Raw genomic sequence first — 21166 nt, forward strand, 5'->3', positions numbered from 1 at the left:
AAGGCTCATGAGGGTGCAGTGTGGCATTGCTGTTAACCCAGCCTGTTATGTCCAGGAACATATGAGGGGTCAGCTTGTGAGTGCTGATTACCCAGTCCTCTCAGACGTGCTCTCTTAGTCGGTGTGAGTGTCTGTGTGTGTGGCTAAGGTGGGAAGAACCCCATCCTGAGGAACCTAGTTCCTGCAGGAGAGCTCCAGTGGGAGGAGGAAGTGGCAGCAGGGAGCGTTCAGCTCTATGAGAGCACACGTAAGCACAAGCAGCACACAGATAGAATTGTTAACCTTCCTCCTCCCCCTGTCTCATAAGTGTAACACTAATAAATGAGCATACCGCAAAGCACTGGGTAAATCTGATAACAAATGGGGGGTCACACCTCACACATTGTGCACTACCACTCTAGGGAACATGTTGGAATCTCTCCTCAGCTGGTTGCTTCTAAAAATAATTTTGCTCTGTGTATTTCTTGGCAGACTTCACTGAGGAAACACGCCACACTTCTAATTTTGGATAGTAGTATATACATGTTTTACCATTTTCTGTCCTGCACTTAATTTAGCAACCTAACAGTGTTGGACAGGGGTGTGATCCTGCCTTCATCCCCATCAAACATAGCGAGGTGGACTGAATTTGCCAGGTAAATGCAGCTAAGCCAAGAGAAAAGCACTTCTATTGAAGTAGTTTATTTCATTTGGGGAGATGGTCTCATTTTGTCTGTTTGCTAGTACAAGCATTTCAGAAGTGATTTTATTAAAAAAATGCCCAGTCATGGCCAAAAGCCAGAGCGGTACAGCACAAAGGGACACGTTCACATTCAGCAACCCTGCAAATCAAAACCCCATTCCTGCAGACTTGTACACATGATTCACTTTTTTCCTCTTATTTGCAAGTGTGGACGCGGGCAAGGGCGCAAGCATGAACCTGGGCGCACTAGCCGCAAGGACACGCAGGTGCGCTTGCGCACACACACACACACAAATGTAAAACGTCAAAGAATACAATGTGAGGTAAAACATTTAAAACATCAAAAATGTAAACACGAAAAAGAACTAATATATCATAAAAAGAAACTGAAAAATGCAAGACAGTAGTAAAAATGAGTAAGTGCTTGTAAAAACACCCCATAACAGTAACAACAAGGTGCACAAATGTAAAACATCAGAAAGTACAATGTGAGGTAAAACATTTAAAACAGCAAAAAATATTAAACGAAGAAACCTAAAATGTAAACACAAAGGCTACGTCTACACTGGCGCCTTTTCCGGAAGGGGCATGTAAATTTCACGAGTCGTCGTAGGGAAATCCGCGGGGGATTTAAATATCCCCCGCGGCATTTAAATAAAAATGTCCGCCGCTTTTTTCCGGCTTTTAAAAAAGCCGGAAAAGAGCGTCTAGACTGGCCCCGATCCTCCGGAAAAAGTGCCCTTTTCCGGAGGGTCTTATTCCTACTTTGAAGTACTAGTTATTGCTGCTCTTCTGTCTGGTGAGTTGCACCGTCAGAGATTCCCAGTTCTCCACTGAGAGGTCTAAGGGTACAGCTACACAGCATGCTTATTTCAGAAGAAGCTATTTCAAAATAGCAACCTACAGGGAAGCCTCAGAATTAGGCAGCAGTGGTGAGAGGACAAAATGTGCAAACAGTTTTTCACTCAGAGAGGCTCAGAGCAGCCTCTGACACTCTGGAAAGGCTCAGGTGTGATGCTGGAGAAAAACCAGTCCAGCTTTGCCAGGGCCAATTGTCCAACACTCCTGTTACGAGACTCCTCCCGCTGCGGTCTCCTTTGCTGCTGTAAGTGCATCGGGTTTGCTACAGATCCAGTGTCTCTCACTGGTACACCACAGGCTGCTGACCCCTTTCTCGTTCAGATACGCGCAGTCGCCATCTCCTCCGATCTCAAACCTGCAGGGCAGAAGCCAGGGAGCGGGTGTGAGGCAGGAGCCGGGTGTTTCCCATCACAGACAGGGGGCGACACTTGCACACGGCAGGGAGCTGCTGCATTCCCAGCCCCTCAGTTCCCTTCCTGCACCAGCACCAGGCCCCAGCCCTGCCCCCAGCCGAAGGGGACAGTTCCACAGGGGGCAGTGGGGCCAGGTGAGGTTCTAAGAGGAACTGGCCTCCCTGGAGCATTTACGCCGAGGGGATGTTTTAACCCCGGATCCTGCTCCCCTCCCCCATGCAGCTGCCCCCGCACTCAAAGTGTCCCAGGTGCAGGTTCCAGGGGAGCAGCACATGGCGAGGAGCAGCAGTGACACCGCACAGAAGAGCTGGGGCCAGGGCTCCCCTGGCACTTGACATCAGCTCTCAGGCCAGGCCTCGCTGAGGAGGCTGGAGCTAAATGGCAGCAGCACAGGCCCTGTGGCCGTGGTGTGACCCAGCCGCTCAACCCAGCTTCCCGCCGGAGCATGTCCCACCTGGGCACAGGGCGGGATCCCGGCCCACAGGCAAATCCTCCCCCACTGACCCATCCTGGCTACTCAGTGGCAGGTGCCGGGCTGGGAGGAGGCCCAGCACCACTCTGGGCAGGCTGGGATGTCCCCACCCCCAGACCTCCAGCCTCTGGCTCTGGGTGGGCCAAGACGTGTCCCAGAGACAGGCTAACCCAGCCCCCGCCCACCTGATCCCATGGCCGGGGTGGGCAAGGACTCAGACTCATAGACTTTAAGGTCAGAAGGGACCATTTGATCATCTAGTCCGACCCCCTGCACAGTGCAGGCCACAGAATCTCACCCACCCCTCCTAGAATAATCCTCTCACCTATATCTCAGATATTGAAACCCTCAAATATTTTGAAGACCCCAAGACGCAGAGAACCCTCCACCTGTGATCTGTGCCCCATGCTACAGAGGAAGGCGAAAAACCTCCAGGACCTCTGCCAATCTACCCTGGAGGAAAATTCCTTCCAGACCCCAAATATGGCGATCAGCTAAACCCTGAGCATGTGGGCAAGACTCACCAGCCAGACACCCAGAAAGTTCTCTATAGTAACTCCTATCATCCCTCCATTGATAAGGCACCAGCATCCCCCCAGCAAAGCTCTGCTAGGATGGCAATGAGGTAACCCAGAGCATCTTGGATGGTGAGTGGGGGCCTCCAGCCATCTGGCTACCACCCCCACTCACCAGCCAAGAGGCTGCTGGGAACATCTAAGACTGAACAGGGGGAAGGATCGGTCCCAAGCTAGGAAGCTACTTAACTTGACAGAGATCAGCAGAACAACTATTGGGGTAAGAATTTGCATGTAACATGTTTCCTTGTGTATTAGGATTAGCTGGCGTGTTTTGTTTTGTCTTAGTAACTTGATTTGAGTGTTTTCAGTTGCCATCACTTATGTCCTACTTGTTACACTTAATAAAAATACTTATTTATTCTCAAGCCCAGTGTAAATAACTGTTACCCGGAAGGCACAACCATTGTGCATCTCTCTCTTTCATTGATAAGGAGAGTGAACTTAGGAGCTTTCTCTGTGCAAAACTTTTATACCAAGCAAGAAAAAATTTACTCGGGATTTTGCTCCTATTGAGGCCGTGCTCTGTGATGCTGCCTATGGACCTACAGCTGAGCAGCTTCAGTGTCTGCATTGCTGTGGTGGAGGTCAGTTACCCAACCTCTGTGCCTTGTCTAGGGGAGACCGGAGTTTTTCACCTCGCAGAACAGGGTAGCGGAGCCCCGGAGGGGATATAGGCAGGCACAGTGGCACAATCAACACACCGGGGACAACCCCAAGGGGACCTTGATGATCATAAGGTCGTTAACGCCCTGGCTTTCTAAGCCAATTCTGGGGACATTCCAGCTTCCTACCAACTACAAACAGTTTAATTTTTTTACCAATACAATTCAGTTGTAGGCACATAAGAGCAGCCACATTGTATCAAACCAATGGTCCTTCTAGCCCAGTGTCCTGTCTTTCTCCACACCAGTCATGGTTATATTGATCCTCCTGTCCAAGCTGAACAATCCTATCCTGATCTCTCCTCACATAGAAGCTGTTCCATCCACTAATATTTTTACTCTTGTCTGTACCTTTTCCAATTCTAACATTTTTTTTAGATGAGAACAGAACTAGGCTCAGTATTCAATATGTGGGCACACCACTGATTTATAAAATGACACTTCTATATTGTGTCTCATTCTGGCCCTTTCTTAGGGATTTCTAACAGTGTTTGCTTTCCTGACTTTTGCTGCTCACTGAGTGGATGTTCTGAGCGCTGTCCACAATGACTCCAAGATCTCTCTCTTGAATAACAATTAATTACTGTTCTTTTCAAATGTTGCCACCTCACTGCGCACCCCACTCCCTGATCGTTTATTAATATATTGAGCAGCACAGAGCCTTGGCAGACACCATCCCCCAATTTAGCTCTCTCCATTGTGAAAACTGACCCTCTGTTCCTGTTCTTTTTTCCTACGGTTTAACTGATGATGGGCAATAATTTTCACAAGGGGTCACTCCATGAGTTTTGGAAAGTCATAGGGGCCACACATTTCTACTATATTAATATGGGAGGCAGCAGGGCGCTCCGGGCTGGTGCACAGAGTTGGGATGCAGGAGAGGGTGACAGGGGTGGGTTCCGGGAGGGAGTCTGGTGCAGGAGGCGGCTCTGGACCAGGCACTGGGATGCAGGAGGGGTTCAAAGCGCAGGCTCTGGCCAGAGGGGCCTTACCACAGGTATAACTAATGTGTGGACAAGGGCGAGCCAGGGGATGCAGTGTGCTTAGACTCTGACATTTCTATCCAGCCTGCTAAAGTGCCACAGTGCAGCAGGGTGCTCAGGAAGGCGGTTTGCCTGCCATGGCCCCCCTGTTCCCAAAAGCAACCAGCACTGGCTGGCAGCTCTGCCTGAACTTGGCACCTCACACACCAGGGACCCGAAGCCCAGGGACTCATATGGAGGGAGAGGGAGTGTGAGTGTGAGAACACTCACCAGTTATTGAATTTGGTGCCATTGGTCCATTTCTGGGTCCATCCGGAGGCCGACCCAGTGGTCAAATTTGCGTTCATAGCGCTGCATGAAAGCCTAGAACAACAGAGGGGTTGTTAGGGCCCAACCCTGCTGCTCCCCAGCTTGGGGCAGGGAATCCCAGGGGGTCTGAGTGTTCCCAGGAGGTGGCTGGGGATTTGCCCCTCCCCCTTGCCCAGCTCTGGGTAAATAAATAAATAAATAATAAATTAATGGAAATGCCTATCTCCTAGAACTGGAAGGGACCTTGAAAGGTCATCCAGTCTAGTCCCCTGCCTTCACAGCAGGACCAAGTACCCTCCCTGATGAATTTTTGCCCCAAACCCCCTCTGCAAGGATTGAACTCACAACTCTGGGTTTAGCAGGCCAATGCTCAAACCACTGAGCTATCCCTTCTCCCCTATTCAGTATTAACCCCCCCACCAAACCCAGCTCCCCCCATCTCCAAACCTTCCCAGGGCTGGGTCCCACACTCCATGCCCGGCCAGGGTCTGTGTGAAACCCTCACCCGACAGAGCAGCTGGGCTCCCTGCAGCCCTCCCCGGGGAAGGAGAGAGATGATCAGTGCAGGGGATGCTGGGAAGGGCCAGGCCCAAGGGGACCCCTCCCCCACCTCAGCTGGCTGCTTGTCCTCTACCTGGGGCACTGGCTTTTCCAGCCGCGCTGGGGTCTCAGCCCCCTCCAGCTCCAGGCAGCCCAGCAGACACCAGGGCCAGCCCAGCCCCAGAGGGGCATCTCCTGCTGATAGGCCTGACAGTGGCTGATCCCCCCGTTACTGACACCAGAGGGGCCTGGGCCCAGCCCGGCTGGGCATTCAGCAGCTGGAAAGTCCATTGGCTCTGGATTCTGAGCTGCCCCTCACCCGCAGGGCAGAGCCCAGGCCAGGCCAGCGTGAGGAGTCTCTCACCATTTCCTGCAAGGTGTCGATTGCAGCCAGGGAGGCCCCCAGGGTAGAGCAGCGGCTCCGGCTGTCGGGCCAGTTCCCTTCATCCTCCGAGAAATAGAAGCATTTCCCCTGGTACCAGACCCACCCATCCGGGCACGCGGGGCCCTGCACAGCTGGAGAGCGCCCAGATAACAGCACTGAAATGAGACAGGAGCACATAGGGTGAGGGGACCTGCCCGTGGGTGGGAGAAATGATCCCGGCGCCCCAGGCTGCTGAGACTCCTCTGACCCTGGCAGGTGCTGAGGCAGGATGGGGTGTGAAGGAGCCAGGGGGACGCTGGGAATCCAGCCCCCAAAGGGATTCACCTGACCCTGCTCTCACTGGGCCACTAATCTCAGTTCACATTCAAGAGGGAGGCAGCTGACAAAGGGCTCGTGTGTCTAAGGTCACAGAGCTGGGCCAGGATGTGGGCCAGAGGGGGTGGGCAGGGCAGGGAGTGGCAGGGGAGGGGGCCGTGGTCATGGCAGGCAGGAGAGCGACGCTGGGTAAGAGGCGGGTTCAGCGGGGTCGGCCAGGCCGGTTCCCCGAGGAGCTCTGCTCGCCTGGGCCACTGCCCCTCCCCTGCTCTGCGCTGGGCTGCCAGGTGTCCGGTATTGGCCCGGACAGTCCAGTATTGGCCCGGATAGTCCAGTATTTTCACCTCCTGTCCGGTAAAAAAATTTCAGAAAATACCGGACACCTGAAATGTCTGGTATTTTCTGATTTTTTTCCTGGCCAGGAGGCAAAAATACAGGACACCTGTCAACCCTACAAACACTCGGCAACTGTGCGCCCAGCCCCTGAGTGTCTCCCTCTGCCCCCTTCTCTCCCTGGCTCCCAACACCCCAAGCCCTGCACCCTCTGCTTACGTGGTTCCTGCATTCTTGCCGCCGACAAAAAGCCTAAAGACCAAGGGGAAGCAATGCCTCCCCTGGGTCTTAGTGCTCAACTCCTCCCCTGTTCCTATCCCTATTCTGTCTGCACTCACTCTGTTTTAATAATGCTGTTTTATTATTTAATTTTTTTGTTTAACTCTTGGCGTCTTTCCCCGCCCCTCCCCCCCCCAGACTGGACAATTTTGGTCTCCCTCCCCTTTTTTTCCCCTCCTCGAAAGAATTTTTTTCCCACAGTGGGGTTTTTTTTTTTTTTGGTATTTTTGGTTAAGCCATCTAGTAACCCTATGGGCTGGCCAGGAGGGGGCTGAGGGGAGGATGGAATAAACTCCCTGCCCTTCGCCAGGCCGAGCACCCGCTGCCCAGAGCTCCCAGCACAGCCAGACGCAGGGCGAGGGAGACGCCTGGTGGGAGACGTTTGCCAGGCGGGAAGGGACACGCCCAGCCTGGGGGCAGGGACAGCTCAGAGCAGCCCAGGCACAAGGCCAAGGGCCAGACACATAACAGCAGGTGAAGGGCCAGGGGCAGGTCATCAGGGGAGATGCTGCCAAGTTCTAACCCGTCCCCAACTAGGGATGAACTGAAACAACAACCAACGGTCTGGTGGCACTTTATAGACTAACAGAACGTGGAGATGGGATCATGAGGTTTCGTGGGCAAAGCCCAACTGCAGTCATCTGAAGAAGTGAGTTTTGCCCATGAACGCTCATGATCCCATCTCCATGGTTTTTTAGTCTATAGCAGGGGAGGGCAATATTTTTTGCCCAGGGGCCACCCTGGAAAGGGTGGGGCCTAAATAGGAAGGGGTGGGGCTACCCCACCCCCAGACCATGATTGGTCTGGGGGTGGGAGAGACCTTCTGCCCCCACTTCCCACGAGGCACCCATGCCCTGGAAGACATTGGCACGCTCCCCCGCTCTCAGGCCAATCAGGAAAGCGCACAAAGCCTCCTCCCACCCTGCAAGGAGCACGTGGCACTTTGAAGTGCTGTGCGCTACTCGCAGGGTGGGAAGAGGGGCTGGGGGGGAGGGGGAGGGAAGCAGAGGAGACTTTGCACACTCCCCTGCTCCCAAGCCCTAACTGGCCTAGGGGCTGGGGAGCGGCAGGGCCTGTGGGGGCCGGATCCAGCGCACGGAGGCCCTTTCGCCCACCCCTGGTCTATAAAGTGCTACTAGATTATTTGTTGTTTTTTATGTTTATCCTGTACAGACTGACTCTGCTTCCCCTTGAAGCTTCCAAACTAGGGATGTCAGTGAATTGTCATTTAAACGATTAACCGATAAACCTGGGCTTATTGGCTAATCCTAATGACTACACCCTCCCCCACCCTCTGCCTCCGTATCAGATGCAACAAAGGAGGGCGGGGAGAGCTGGTGCCGGTAAAATAAGTTACAAACCTCCTCCCGCTGGAGTCTCCTTTGCTGCTGTAAATGCATCGGATTTGCTGCAGATCCGGGGCAAGTCACCAGAGCACCGCAAGCTGCTGACCTTCTTCTCGTTCAGATATGCGCAGTCGCCATCTCCTCCGATCCCAAACCTGCAGGGCAGAAGCCAGGGAGCGGGTGTGACGTAGGAGTCGGGTGTTTCCTGTTGGTCAGACAGGGGGCGACACTCGCACAGGGCAGGGAGCTGCTGCTTTCACAGCCCCTCAGTTCCCTTCCTCTACCTGCAGGAGCCCTGTCCCCATCTGCTCCACAGGGGACAGGGGGCAGTGGGGCCAAGTGAGGTTCTAAGAGGAACTGGCCTCCATGGAGCATTTACGCCGAGGGGATGTTTTAACCCCAGTTCCTGCTCATCCCCACCCAGATGCCCCAGCACCCAAACTGCCCCAGGTGCAGGTTCCGGGGAGCAGCAGTGACACCGCACAGAAGAGCTGGGGCTCGGGCTCCCCGGGCACTTGACATCAGCCCTCAGTCCGGGAGCCCGGCAGGCCAGGCTGCGCTGGGGAGGCTGGAGCTAAACGGCAGCAGCACAGACCCAGGGGCCATGGCGTGACCCAGCCGCTCACACTCAGCTTCCGCCAGAGCTGGACCCAGCACGACCCACCAGGGCACAGGGCGGGATCCCGGCCCACAGGAAAATCCTCCCCCATGGTCTCAGCACCACTCTGGGCAGGCTGGGATCTCCCTACCCCCAGACCTCCAGCCTCTGGCTCTGAGTGGGCCAAGACGTGTCCCAGAGCCAGGCTAACCCAGCCCCTGCCCGCCTGATCACATCACGAGGAGTACAGGATCTATCGAAAAATCACCCCGTCGGCAGAACTGCAGTTTCAGTTTCGAAATGGCGCTTGTTCGAAACAGCACCAGAATGTGATTATGCTAATGATGTGCGGGATATTTAAATGCCCACTTCATTTGCACTTTCAATGTGCTTTATTTACAGGGCTCGACAAATGGCAGCGAAATCCACTCGCCAGCCCGGCACCGCACATGCGCCAGACCGGCACTGAGCATGCGCGCACGGCCGGTGAACGGGACAACTGGCTGAAATCTACTCACCATGGGCGAGTAGATACACTGATTTGTCAAGCCCAGTTTATTTACATCCCTCTGCCGACAGGGGTGTAGTGTAGATCTAGCCTTTGTGTATTAGGATTCGCTGGCTGTTTTGTTTTGTCTTAGTAACTTGCTTTGACCTGAGTGTTTTCACCTGCAATCACTTGTGTCCCACTGTCATATTACTGAATTGTAAAGGAAGAAGCCAGATCACTGCTGCACCCAAAGTGGGAGGGGGGGTGTTTACCCCAAAGTCTGTACAAAGGGGGCCATGTGAGATGTCAAATGAAAGCTTGTGTTCTACTGATTTTACGTATGTTGTTCACGTACTTGTATAATATCTGTATGTGGCGCTATAAACATGTGCTCTGTGTTAATGCTGGACATTTCTGTCTGAGACAGAGCAATGGGCCAGGAATGTTCAGTCAGTGACTAAGCTAATTAGCAAGGCTCCAGGGACAAGGCTCACACACCTGAGGAATGTGGACCTGCAAACCAGCCAATATCATGACTGCTGACTTGGGACACAGGGGTAGGTCACTGGGCCATGTGACCTGTTCCAGCTTGGAAGTTACCAGCAATGGATATAAAATGCCAAGTGGCAATCTCCTTCCTGCCTTCAATTCTGCTACTGATCCCAGATGCAGCTTTGAGAGGCACAGAGGGTCGTGAAGAATCATGGGCCCATCCTGATATAGGATGTACACCAGAGATTTTAAGCCAGCAGTTTCTAACATCTCTGCTGAGAGCCTGCATCGAGAACTGGGATGCATGGAATGTATTGTCCTTAACCTCACTCTCATGCTTTTCTTTCTTTTATTAATAAACTTTTAGGCTACGTCTAGATTGGCATGATTTTCCAGAAATGCTTTTAACGGAAAAGTTTTCCGTTAAAAGCATTTTCGGAACAGAGCGTCTAGATTGGCAAAAGCGTCTGTGGCCAATCTAGATGCGCTTTTCCGCAAAAAAGCCCCGATTGCCATTTTCGCGATCGGGGCTTTTTTGCAGAAAACAAATCTGAGCTGTCTACACTGGCCCTTTTGCGCAAAAGTTTTGCGCAAAAGGACTTTTGCCTGAATGGGAGCAGCATAGTATTTCCGCAAGAACACTGACAGTCTTACATGAGATCGTCAGTGCTTTTGCGGAAATTCAAGCGGCCAGTGTAGACAGCTGGCAAGTTTTTCCGAAAAAGCGGTTGATTTTCCGGAAAAACTGGCCAGTCTAGAGACACCCTTAGATTTTAGATGCTAAAGGATTGGCTCAGAATGATCTTGTGGGTAAGATCCAAAGTGTAAATTGACCGGGAACAGTGACTGGTCTTTTGGGACCGGGAGAACCCGTTTGGGGTAGGTGAGATTGGCTTCTATAACCCTGTGTGCAGGCTCGGGGCTGATTGTGGCACAGGGAGAACTGGTGCGTCTGATGGGTTTTGTTCAGTGTGACGGGTTTGTGGCCTGTTAGGGAAGGTGTCCAGTCTGGGGCTGTAAAGAGCCCTTGTTCTGAGCAATACATCCTGAGCAGGCACCCTCAGCGATGCCCAAACCGGGCCCAGTCCATCACAGCCACTTGTTACACTTAATAAAAACACTGATTTATTATCAAGCCCAGTGTAAATACTGGGAAGCAGCCACTGTGCACCTCTCTTTTTTGAAATGATGTGACCACATCTGTACACAGTATTCAAGATGTGGGTGTCCTATGGCCTTATATAGAGGCAGTAAGATATTTTCTGTCTTATTCTATATCCCTTTGTTAATGATTCCTAACATTGTTTGCTTTTTTCACTGCCGCTGCGCACTGAGTGGATGTTTTCAGAGAACTATCCACAGTGACTCCAAGATCTCGCTCTCGAGTAGTTGTGGTTAAATTAATCCCCATCATATTGTATGTATAGTCGGGATTATTTTTCCAATGTGCACTACTTTACATTTATCAACATTAAAATTCATTTGCCATTTTATTGCCCATTCACCGTGTTTTGTGAGATCCTTTTGAAGCTCTTCACAGTCTGCTTTGGTCTTAACTGTCTCAAACAGTTTAAGTATCATCTGCAAATTTTGCCACCCCACTGTTTACCCCTTCTCCAGATCATTTATAAATACGATCCATCCCAGGACAGACCCTTGGGGGACCCTACTAGTTACCTCTCTCCATTTTGAAAACTTACCCTTTATTCCTACCCTTTGTTTCCTATCTTCAGTCCATGACAGGACCTTCCCTCTTTTCCCATGACAACTTACTTACAAGCCTTTGGTGAGGGACCTTGTCAAAGGCCTTCTGGAAATATACGTACACTAGAGCCACTGGATCCCCCTTGAACACATGCTTGACGAGGCACGATTTCCCTTTACACACTCACTTGTGTGTCTGTTAATTCTGGTCTTTACCACTGTTTGCCTGGCATTAGACAGCTAGACTTAACTTCAACACCCATGAGCCTCAGAAAACACTAGGGACCCGCCAGGCATCTGGTGCAGAGGTAAATGTGAGCACCGGGTTACACAGTGTTGGCAGTGCTGCAATTTCATTGCCATGTTCCTTCACAGCTCCCCTCCTGAAGAGACACGTACCCAGGCAATATGGGGAGAGCTGAGACACTCCAATATTATTGGATTTTCTGCTTTGTAGCCTCTCTCATCTCGCTGGGCTTTTCACAATCACACAGCTGACAGCATGGGGAGTTTGGTGGCACTTCCCTACTGCTGTGCTCGTAGGGTTCAAGCTGGGAATGTCTCTCTAGAGATTCCATGGTGCAGCTTGAAATGATATTTTCACACCCCTTCCCCACCAGTGAGGCCTAATCTGGCATTCTAGGATTCATACCCTGCAATCAGCTCAGGGGGGTTGAGTATTTGATCCCACCCGGCTCCCACTGAAATCAGACTTGAGAGGTCACTGAACTAGGCCTGTCACTGGAACTGGGCTACAGTAGCCTCAGGCACCCAGACCTTATGACTGCTCTCTGGCTGCTCCCACCGCACTGGCTGGGGGTCAGTCTGAACTCAGCACCTCAGACACCAGGGACCCAAAGCCCAGGGAGCTCACAGAGAGGGGGCAGACTCACAGGTGGTTGAATTCGGTGCCGTTGGCCCATTTCCAAGGCTGCCCCGGGTCCCTGCAGAGGCCGATCCAATAGTCAGGTTTGCCTTTGTAGCGCAGCAGGAAATCCTAGAACAGCGGAGGGGGAGGGGTGTCAGGGCCTGACCCTGCTGCTCCCCGGCTCTGGGCAGGGAATCCCAGGAGTATACAGAGGGGTCTGAGTGTTCCCAGGGGGTGGCTGGGGATTTCCCCCTCCCCCTTGCCCAGTGCTGGGTAATTCAGTATTAACCCTCCCCCAGCCCAACCTCCCCAGGGCTGGGTCCCACCCCCCAGGCCAGGCCAGGCTCTGTGTGAAACCCTCGCCTGACAGGGCAGCTGGGCTCCCTCCATCCTCCTCGGGGAAGGAGAGAGATGATCAGTGCAGGGGATGCTGGGAGGGGCCAGGCCTAAGGGGACCCCTCCCCCACTCCCAGCTGGCTGCTCTTCCCCTCCCCAGGGGCACTGGCCCTTCCAGCCACGATGGGGTCTCAGCCCCCTCCAGCCCAAGGCAGCCCAGCAGACTCCGGGGACAGCCCAGCCCCGCCCCGCCCCAGAGAGGCCTGACAGTGGCTGATCCACCTCCCCCCCGGTCACTGACACCAGAGGGGCCTGGGCCCAGCCTGGCCGGGCATCAGCAGCTGGAAAGTCCATTGGCTCTGGGCTCTGAGCTGCTCCTCGCCCGCAGGGCAGAGCCCAGGCCAGGCCAGTGCGAGAGTCTCTCACCATTTCCTGCAAGGTGTCGATTGCAGCCAGGGAGGCCCCCAGGGCAGAGCAGTTGCTCCGGCTGTAGGGCCAGTTCCCTTCGGTCTTGGAGAAATAGAAGCATTTCCCCTGGTAGCCGACCCAGCTGTCCGGGCATGTGGGGCCCAGCACAGCTGGAGAGTGCCCAGATAACGACACTGAAACGAGACAGGAGCATGTGGGGTGAGGGGACCTGCCCGTGGGTGGGAGAAATGATCCCGGCGCCCCAGGCTGCTGAGACTCCTCTGACCCTGGCAGGTGGTGAGGAGGGAGGGGTGTGAAGGAGCCAGGGGGACGCTGGGAATCCAGCCCCTGAGGGGGGTGACCGGTCGCGGGTCTCACCAGGCCACTGTCTCTGTTCAGGTTCAGCAGGGAAGCAGCTGACAAAGGGTTCCTGTGTCTAAGCCCCCAGGCTGCGGGTCACAACAGGGGGCGGCAGGGGTGCAGCAGGCAGGAGAGGTGGGTTCAGCAGGGTTCCCCAGGCTGGTTGCCCGAGGAGCTCTGCTCGCCTGCACCACTGCCCCTCCCCTCCCCTGGGCTGCCCAGGAGGGGGCTATGGGAAGGGTGGGAACAAACTCCCTGCCCTTCGCCAGGCCAAGCGCCCACTGCCCGGAGCTCCCAGCGCAGCCAGACGCAGGGCGAGGGAGACGCCTGGCGGGAGACGTTTGCCGGGCGGGAAGGGACACGCCCAGCCCAGGGCAGGGACAGCTCAGAGCAGCCCAGGAACGAGTCCTAGGGCCAGACACACAACTCTCAGTTACTCACCTGCTTTGAGAAGTGCAGTGACTGTATGTCAGGGACATGCAAGTTCCCACTGAGTTCCCCTCCCCCCCACTGCCTCCCAGAGAAACAGCAGCAGGGGGGCAGGTGGGAGCCAGTGCTGGGAGGAGCCAGCTTGTTAAGCTCCCCAGGAGCATCAGATAATAGAGTCTCCTTCCCCCCAACTCCCACGCTGCTGCCTTTATGGAGAGGCAGCACTGTGGAGGGTGAGGGGGGCCAGTAGGAAGCAGCTTTCAAGCCAGCTCCCCACACGTATGGGCAGCAGCCCGGGGGAATGAGGGAGGCAGGCTCTAGGAGTCGACACAGATAAATGGCTTTTAAACCAGCTCTGTGCATGTGCCAGTTCTGCAGCGCCCCCTTCTCCCCACCCCCACTGCCTCAAGGGGGGCGCGAGCCAGTGCTCAGGAGGCTCGGGTCTGGGGGCCATTAGCAGCTGGGGCAGGGGGATCCAAGGCCTGTATCCTCCAGAGAGGTCACCGTGCAGGGTGCTGTTTGCACTAGTTCTGGCGCACGGCTGGAGCGGGTCAGGCCACGCGCACGATACTTCCTGGTGCCAATCAGTGTGTGCTTTGTGTCACTGATCTCAGGGGGCTGCTCTAGCGGCACAATTTCAGGTTTCGCACCCTGTACAGACCAGAGCTGGACATGGGCCTATATGGCTCCCAGGGTGCCAGGCATGGGGGCCCCTTCCCGTACTGCCTGGGAGGGCCAGGGCACTGCAAGGAGCCGTTCAGGGCTGGGAGCCTCTGACTGGTGCCATCCCCACCCGTGCTCTGGGCTCCCTGCACTCAGCAGGGTGGAGCCCCAAGCTCCTGGCTCTCACCTTACACACCATGAGCCAACGCTGCCAGCAACAGGCCCGCTGAACTGAACGCTCAGCAGTGTCCCCTGTAAGTATGAGCGGAGCACTTGGGCAGCCACCCAAGGAAATTCAGGTGTAGCCCCACTGATGAGCAGGGCGCCCACAGAAGCAGTGTGTGTTGCTGCAGGTGGTGCACATCTGGATCTGCCTCAGTGCACATAAAATTTATTCTGCACACGTATGGGAAAAGAATTCGAGAACGCTTCGTCCGTGCAAACCCTTCACACAGAGGTGCTGGCGCAGCAAGTGCCGCTCTGGTCAGATACTGCAGAGACCAGCACCAGGGCAGGCCCCTTTCCACACCCTGCCGTGCATGGATGTCACCTATTTGCACCAATTCCATTTTATCAAGGAATCAACATTCCCAGGCTCACTTCAGTCATGGGCAGCACCTGCCAGCCCGGCCCTGGGCACAACGTGGGGACACAGGAAGGCCAGGCTGGTGTCTCAAGGCGACAGGCTGCAGGCAGAGGGCCCAGCTCATCTCTGCCCTGTCCCCAACGCGTCAATCATCCCCCCCCCACCCCTCAGACTGTGTCTGGAGCCCAACAATAGTCACTGGGACCCCACTTGTTCAGAGATGGACTGGGGGGGGCGGGGGGGCTAGTGTCAGTCAGCCCCACCCCACCCCCCAGCGAGTGCCCAGGGCAGGGCCTGGGAGGGGGCAGGAGGCGGCTCTGGGAGGAGCATCCCCCAAGAAGCTTCTGTCCCAGAGGCAGGAGCCAGACAGGCCAGGAGGAGATGCTGTGACTGGGGCAGCCCCAGGGGGTGGGACATGCAGAGAGGGGGGCAGGGAAGGCTGAGAACTCACCTGCCAGGGCAATAACAGCCATGAGGAGACCAAAGATCACGACTCCCAGGGCGACTGTACGCTTGTTGTAGTTACAGCCATGACCTGAAACAGAGGGACCCGTCAGGCACCGGGTCTCACTGACAGCACCAGGCTAGGGCTGCCCTAGAACACGCCCCGTTCTGCCCCTCGCGCCTCCCACCAGACCCTCTTACAGAGGCGCCCAGGGGCTCAGGCAGGCTGGGGCTGGCAGAACAGCCTCTCCACCCTCAACCCAGCGCCCCCCCCTCCCCGCACTGCTAGCTGGGCCAGTACCAGGCCACTGAGCTCAGAGCACAGAGGTAAGGACCTGTATGTTTCAGGGGCATGAGCCCCCACCACCCGGTGTCTGTCTCCGCATACGGGGTCTCACCTGTGCACCACACAACTCAACGGGGAGAAGGAGCCAGGCCGAGAGCGGCCAGGGCTGTCACAGGGGGTCTGACCCACCAGCCCAAATGGCCCCTGCCCAGCCACACGTCCAGCGCTGTGCGCACCAGCCAGCCCCTGGGAGCTATGGGTCGGGGCCCTACTGCCCACAGAGGGGGGCTGGGCAGTTGCTGCTGCTGCCACTGAGAGCTTGGTCCCCCCAGTCCAGTCTGTGTCTCTCCCACCCGGTCCTAGGCAGTGATGCCCTTTACCTGGCTCCCCTCCAGTCTGCAAGTGTTCACAGGCCTCAACATGCGTCTCCTGCAGCGGCACGTGGCTCTCAGCTCTCCCATCTGCTGACCCCATGGTCTCTCCGCCGCGCTCAGGCTGGGGACGCTGCCGCAAGCGCTGGGCCGGGCTCGGCTCCTCTTTGGGTTGCAGCCCGATGCAGCAGCAGCAAAGCACGGCCGGGCGGGTCCTGCCCCTGCGTCCTCCCCACTCTGGGCTCCCCAGCCAAGTTGGAAGCTGAGATGGGCCAAGCGGGCTAGATCAGGAGTGGAGGGGGCGGGGGATTTAGCCCCAGCCCGAGCCAGAGGTGGTGCCATAGTGATTGAACTCCCTTAAATCCCAACCTACACCACTTCCAAGGGCTTCCGAGATTGGACTTGCCCCAGAGCCCTACGCCGGGGCCCGCCCATGCATGGCAGGCACCCACAGGTCGGGTGGGACCACGACCCCTGTTATAGGAGTGATGGGACATCCCCGGGGACAGCAACCCAGCAGGGGGTCGCAATACCCGCCCCCTCCGGTGTTCCCTGCTGGAGCACACGAAAGGAAGGGGCAGAAAAAAAAAAAAAAAAACCCAAATCGCTCCCTAGTGATAGGAGCTCACTGGGGTGGGGGAAGCCCCATTGGGGGTGGGCACCTCATTTGCATACAGCATGCCTACACCCCTGTGGCCGCCTGTGGTTTAGTCGCGAGGCGGCAGCGTAATGAGGCAGCGAATGCCATTTGGCTCTGCAGCTGCGAGTTTGTAACGGACAGGCAGAGACCCAGACACTCTCTTCTCCCGTCCCGCCTTGTCCTTTCCCTGCCCTGGTGGGGCTCTGGGCACGTGGGGATGGCCCCTTGGATTGCAGGGAGCAGAGCTTCTGCCAGTAGTTGGGCTGAGACTCTGCTTGTTGCAGCGCCCGGCCTATGCTGCACACCCAGCGCTGGGGGCTGCATCTCTGATCCAGGCTGCGCTGCCTGAACCTCTCGGTCACTTCGCCCTGTTGCTGCACTGCTGGTGCTGGGCATGTAACTGCACTCTGTGGAACAGGAGCAGCACATTGCAACTGGGAGCTGTGGTGGCTTGTTCAGAGCTGCTCCCTGCAGTGATGTGCTCCGTAGGGAGTATTTAGGGGCACTGAGCATGCTCAGTAGCTCTGCTGAAGCCCCTGCCCTTCCCCATGCTACATTTGGTAGTAAATGTCTTGTAAAAGCAATTTCTTACAAACCTACTCATCAGTAACACTCACCAATAGCACCATCCTACAAGGAGCAGTTCTACAGAAAGCATCACAGGCAACTGCTGCCTGTAGGACTGTGCCTATGGTATCTTAAAGCAGCAGTTCCTTACAATCATACAAGTTTGTAACTGCTACCAGTAGCACATCACTAAACCAGTACAGTGTTAAACATAAATCACTACAAATAGAAAAGAAGAGTTTCAAAGGTGATCTGATGAGGGAGGGGAGCTGCTTCTGTGCTTGTTGGCTTGGAATTCAGATGGGGAAAAGCAGCATGTGGCTTCGGCACTGTAAAGCAATGTTTCTAAACTTTTTTTCTTTTTAAATAAAGTATCCCCTCTTGAACAAAAAATTAGAAGTACCCCCAGTACCTGCAGTTTTCAGACACACGACTTTTTTTCTATCATTGCAACACATTTGTTTAAACAACTTAATCATAGATGGGCAGAGATGAAATATTTGGGTGGAAAAAGTACAAAAATAATAAAGCGCTGTAAAATTTAAAACCAAACTACAGTTTTCTCCAAACAGCTCGGGGAGAATCTCAGTTTTCATTTTTTTTTTTAATTAAGGGATGTCTCCAGCCTTTGTGGATGCCGAGGAAGCCCTGGATCCACCGTAGAGACTCAGAAACAGAAGGTGAAGAGGGGGAAATATTTTTAAATCATTTTTTGGAGTCCCGCGTCACTCAGAAACGAGGTAAAATGAACCGCACAGACCGAGAGCGACAGCTCAGCTCCTCGCGGGAAGCCTGGAGCGCACTCACTAGGGGACACGGTTACAGATGCTCCCGGCTTTACCGGCTCCAGTCCAGTTCTCTGCCGCCTGCCCCCCCGTGCTACGCGGGGCGGAGGGGGGGGAGAGAAATTACGGTTTAGGTGCCTGGCTCAGGGGCTGATCGGAGTTGGGCGGTTCGGTGTCTCGGGGCGGGAGGAGGCTGCAGCCAGAGGGCCGGGCAGGGAGCGGAGATCCGCGCACCCACTTGTCACCTCCTCCCACAACCCGGCTTCGTCCTGGCGGCTCCCGGTCCCCGCACCACAGCGGCCTCTGCCGGGTCCGGGCAGAACTGCAGCCCCGCGCCCACGTGAATGCAGAGTAAGAGACGGGCTGTGACTAAACTGTGAGAAAACCACAGAGCGAAACAGCAGCCAAAACGTGTGTTAGACACAGGTTCCGTTCTGCCCTGGCTCACCCGGGCTCCCATTGCTGGCGCGGCAGCCCCCGGGCAGCGCGTTCGCCCCCGCTCGCCCGGACCCGGCTCGGAGCGGCGCCCAGCCCGCCGCGGGGGGAGCAAAGGGCGCCCCGAAACCCGCCCCCCCGTACAGCCCCGGGCGCTGTGTGCGTGTCGCCCCCTCCCTTCCCCCCTGCCCGTGGGGCAGCCCCCCAGGCCATGCCCGCCCCAAGCGGAGCCCCGCTCCCGGCAGCTAAGGACCGGCCCCGGGGAGAAGCAAATCCCCCCCCCCCCGAGTATCCAGGGGTCCACGTGATCCCCGACATGGGGTGACCCCCCCCCCCGCGTCTCCCAGCCCCTAGTTCCTCCTCTGCCCCCCCGGAGCGCCCCGCAGCTCGGCGAGTCCTGCCCCCTCCTACCCCCCCAACCCGGGTCCCCCAGCGCTCACCAGCCCCTCGGCAGCGCGGAGCGGACCCTGCACCCAGCTGAGCCCGGCGCGCGGCTCGGAGACTCCCCGGTGTCGCTGAGCCTGTTTCTGCTCCTGGCTCAGACCCGCCGCGGCCGCTGGTGGGGGGAGTCAAGGAGCCTAGTACGTCAGTGTAGCCCGGGGAGGCAGGCCGAAGTAGTTTCTGTAGCTGGGAGATGGTTTGACAGTCGGGGGCGTTGCCCCTTCCACCGACCAACTCCTCCTCTCCCGGGCTGGGGCCTTGTGACCAGCCCTGGCAGAGACAAACTGCTAATGTGCAGCACAGCAGGACATGCCTAAGGGCTGCAATTCAGTGTTCGTGTTCTGGGAGAGGAGGCTGGGACTGCCCCAGAGTCTGTTATTTATGTAAGCTGGGTCAGGGTAAACTCTATCCTGACATCTGGTGGTAAACTGTGGCAAGAGGTGCAAAGAGACCTGGGGGCTGAGCCCAATTTGCATAGACACCCACCCTGTCAGGTATGTGCTCATAGCAGCTCAAATGGTCACTTTGGCCACTGTGGGAGCCCCAGTCTCTCTGTTATTGAGGCAGGGGGGATAAAAGTGTTGTTACCCTGATTATGCGAATCAAAGACAATGGAATGGTAGAACTGTTTGTGACAGAGGGATTCGCCATAAACTAAGTAGCACTTGCTAGACAAGGGGTATGGGTTCCAAACAGTTTAAATGGAGAAAGGCTGAGGGTAGGTTTTTGTATGTGGTTGTGGAAACCCTATTTGAGGGCCTGAATAACACTGATTACACTTTCTCTTTTCCCCACTGTTGAATATCAGAGTTAATTGGGGTTTCATTAGTAGTGTAGTTGTGAGCTGTGGTGTACTAGTGCTAAAACTCCTTTGTTATGAGCTGAAATCACTGTTGCTGAGGAGAGCCTAGTGCTAAGCTACTAGGAGAGTGGTTTGCTGTGATGGGATGGACACTGGAGGGGGACAGGACAGTGGAGGATGGTGGAGGTGGCTCACTGGATGACAGGTGCGCTGTGTCTACACTGGCATGAATTTCCGGAAGCATAGTTTTTGTTATAAGTATTTCTGGAAAAGGAGTGTCTACATTGGCAGGCTGCTTTTCCGGAAAAGGAAAAGGGCCCCGATCGCGCGATAGGCGATCGGGGCTTTTTTCCGGAAAAGACTACTGGGCTGTCTACACTGGCCCTTTTCCGGAACAGTGTTCCGGAATAAGGATTTATGTCCGAGCGAGAGCAGAATAGTTTTTCCGGAATAGCGGCTGATTTTGTACAGTAGAGCATAGTTGCTTTTCCGGAAATTCAAGGGCCAGTGTAGACAGCTCGCAGCTTATTCCGGAAAGCGGCTGATTTTCCGGAATAGGTGGCCGAGTGTAGACATAGCCATGGAGTGTGGCGGCGGCTCACTGGACGACAAGTGGAGTGTGGCGGGGTGACTCGCGTCGACGTGGCAGCAGAACCCCACGGAGAGGCGGAGCCATCGGCGGAGCCACCACCAGACCGCAGATGTTGGTTACCTCCTGTTATTAAAGGTTTGCTACTATACTGAGGCTCTGTGCTTGCCAGAGGGGAAGAATCGCCTCTTTTGAGGCACCCAGAGGTGTATGTAAGATTTCCCAGGTCACTGGGTGGGGGCTCGAGCCGGTGTTGTATTATCTTGTTGGGAGGAGATCCCGAGATACTGAACCCGGCCCTTGCTGCTATTTACTCGGCCTGGCAGAAGGGTTATATTTACATGTACTCAGAAGTTCATGATGTGAGGTGTAGGAATTTGTACTTACATTGGCGGGTGCTTTGCACTGAGTAGGAGGCACAGTGTAGTGATCTAAGCACAGGGCCACTTTGTGCTCGGTCTGAATCCCCTCCCCCCTTTGTCTCTTCTTCCCTTTTGAAAAGCTTCCCCCTTATTTAGGGGGCTAAGTGGGAACTGAGCCCTTTGGAAAATGTGGTCCCAGTGCCAGCCCTGACAGGGGACCCTGACCTGCTGCAAGCTGCTGCTGACACAGGGAAGGGACGCTGCTGTTACTAGGGTTTAATGTCCAGTTTTTCGTGCCCTCCCCCACTGAATGCTTGAGCTCTCTGGGCCACACTAAGGGAAAGTCTTTGAT

At 55.3% G+C, this 21166-nt stretch overlaps 1 protein-coding gene and 1 long non-coding RNA gene across 2 annotated transcripts in view; both read right to left on the reverse strand.

Moving 5' to 3' along the window:
- Positions 1 to 665: 665 nt before the first annotated feature.
- LOC149522209 (uncharacterized) lies at positions 666 to 4981 on the reverse strand. The gene is made up of 2 exons (XR_016347283.1): positions 4922 to 4981; positions 666 to 1898 (listed from the first exon to the last, which is right to left on the reverse strand). It is a non-coding gene; the product is annotated as an uncharacterized LOC149522209 (long non-coding RNA).
- Positions 4982 to 5771: 790 nt separating this feature from the next.
- LOC149522210 (C-type lectin domain family 2 member D-like) overlaps positions 5772 to 21166 on the reverse strand; it is a 241450-nt gene continuing 226055 nt past the window's right edge. Inside the window, exons 4-7 of the mRNA XM_089771507.1 lie at positions 13073 to 13248; positions 12336 to 12439; positions 8174 to 8313; positions 5772 to 6040 (exon numbers count right to left, since the gene is read on the reverse strand). Coding sequence (XP_089627633.1) covers positions 5772 to 6040; positions 8174 to 8313; positions 12336 to 12439; positions 13073 to 13248 — 689 coding nt within the window. The remainder of the gene's footprint in view (positions 6041 to 8173; positions 8314 to 12335; positions 12440 to 13072; positions 13249 to 21166) is intronic.

This window comes from Pelodiscus sinensis, chromosome 19 (genome assembly GCF_052426305.1).
Source record: "Pelodiscus sinensis isolate ZL-2025 chromosome 19, ASM5242630v1, whole genome shotgun sequence".
Classification (NCBI taxonomy): Eukaryota; Metazoa; Chordata; order Testudines; family Trionychidae; genus Pelodiscus; species Pelodiscus sinensis.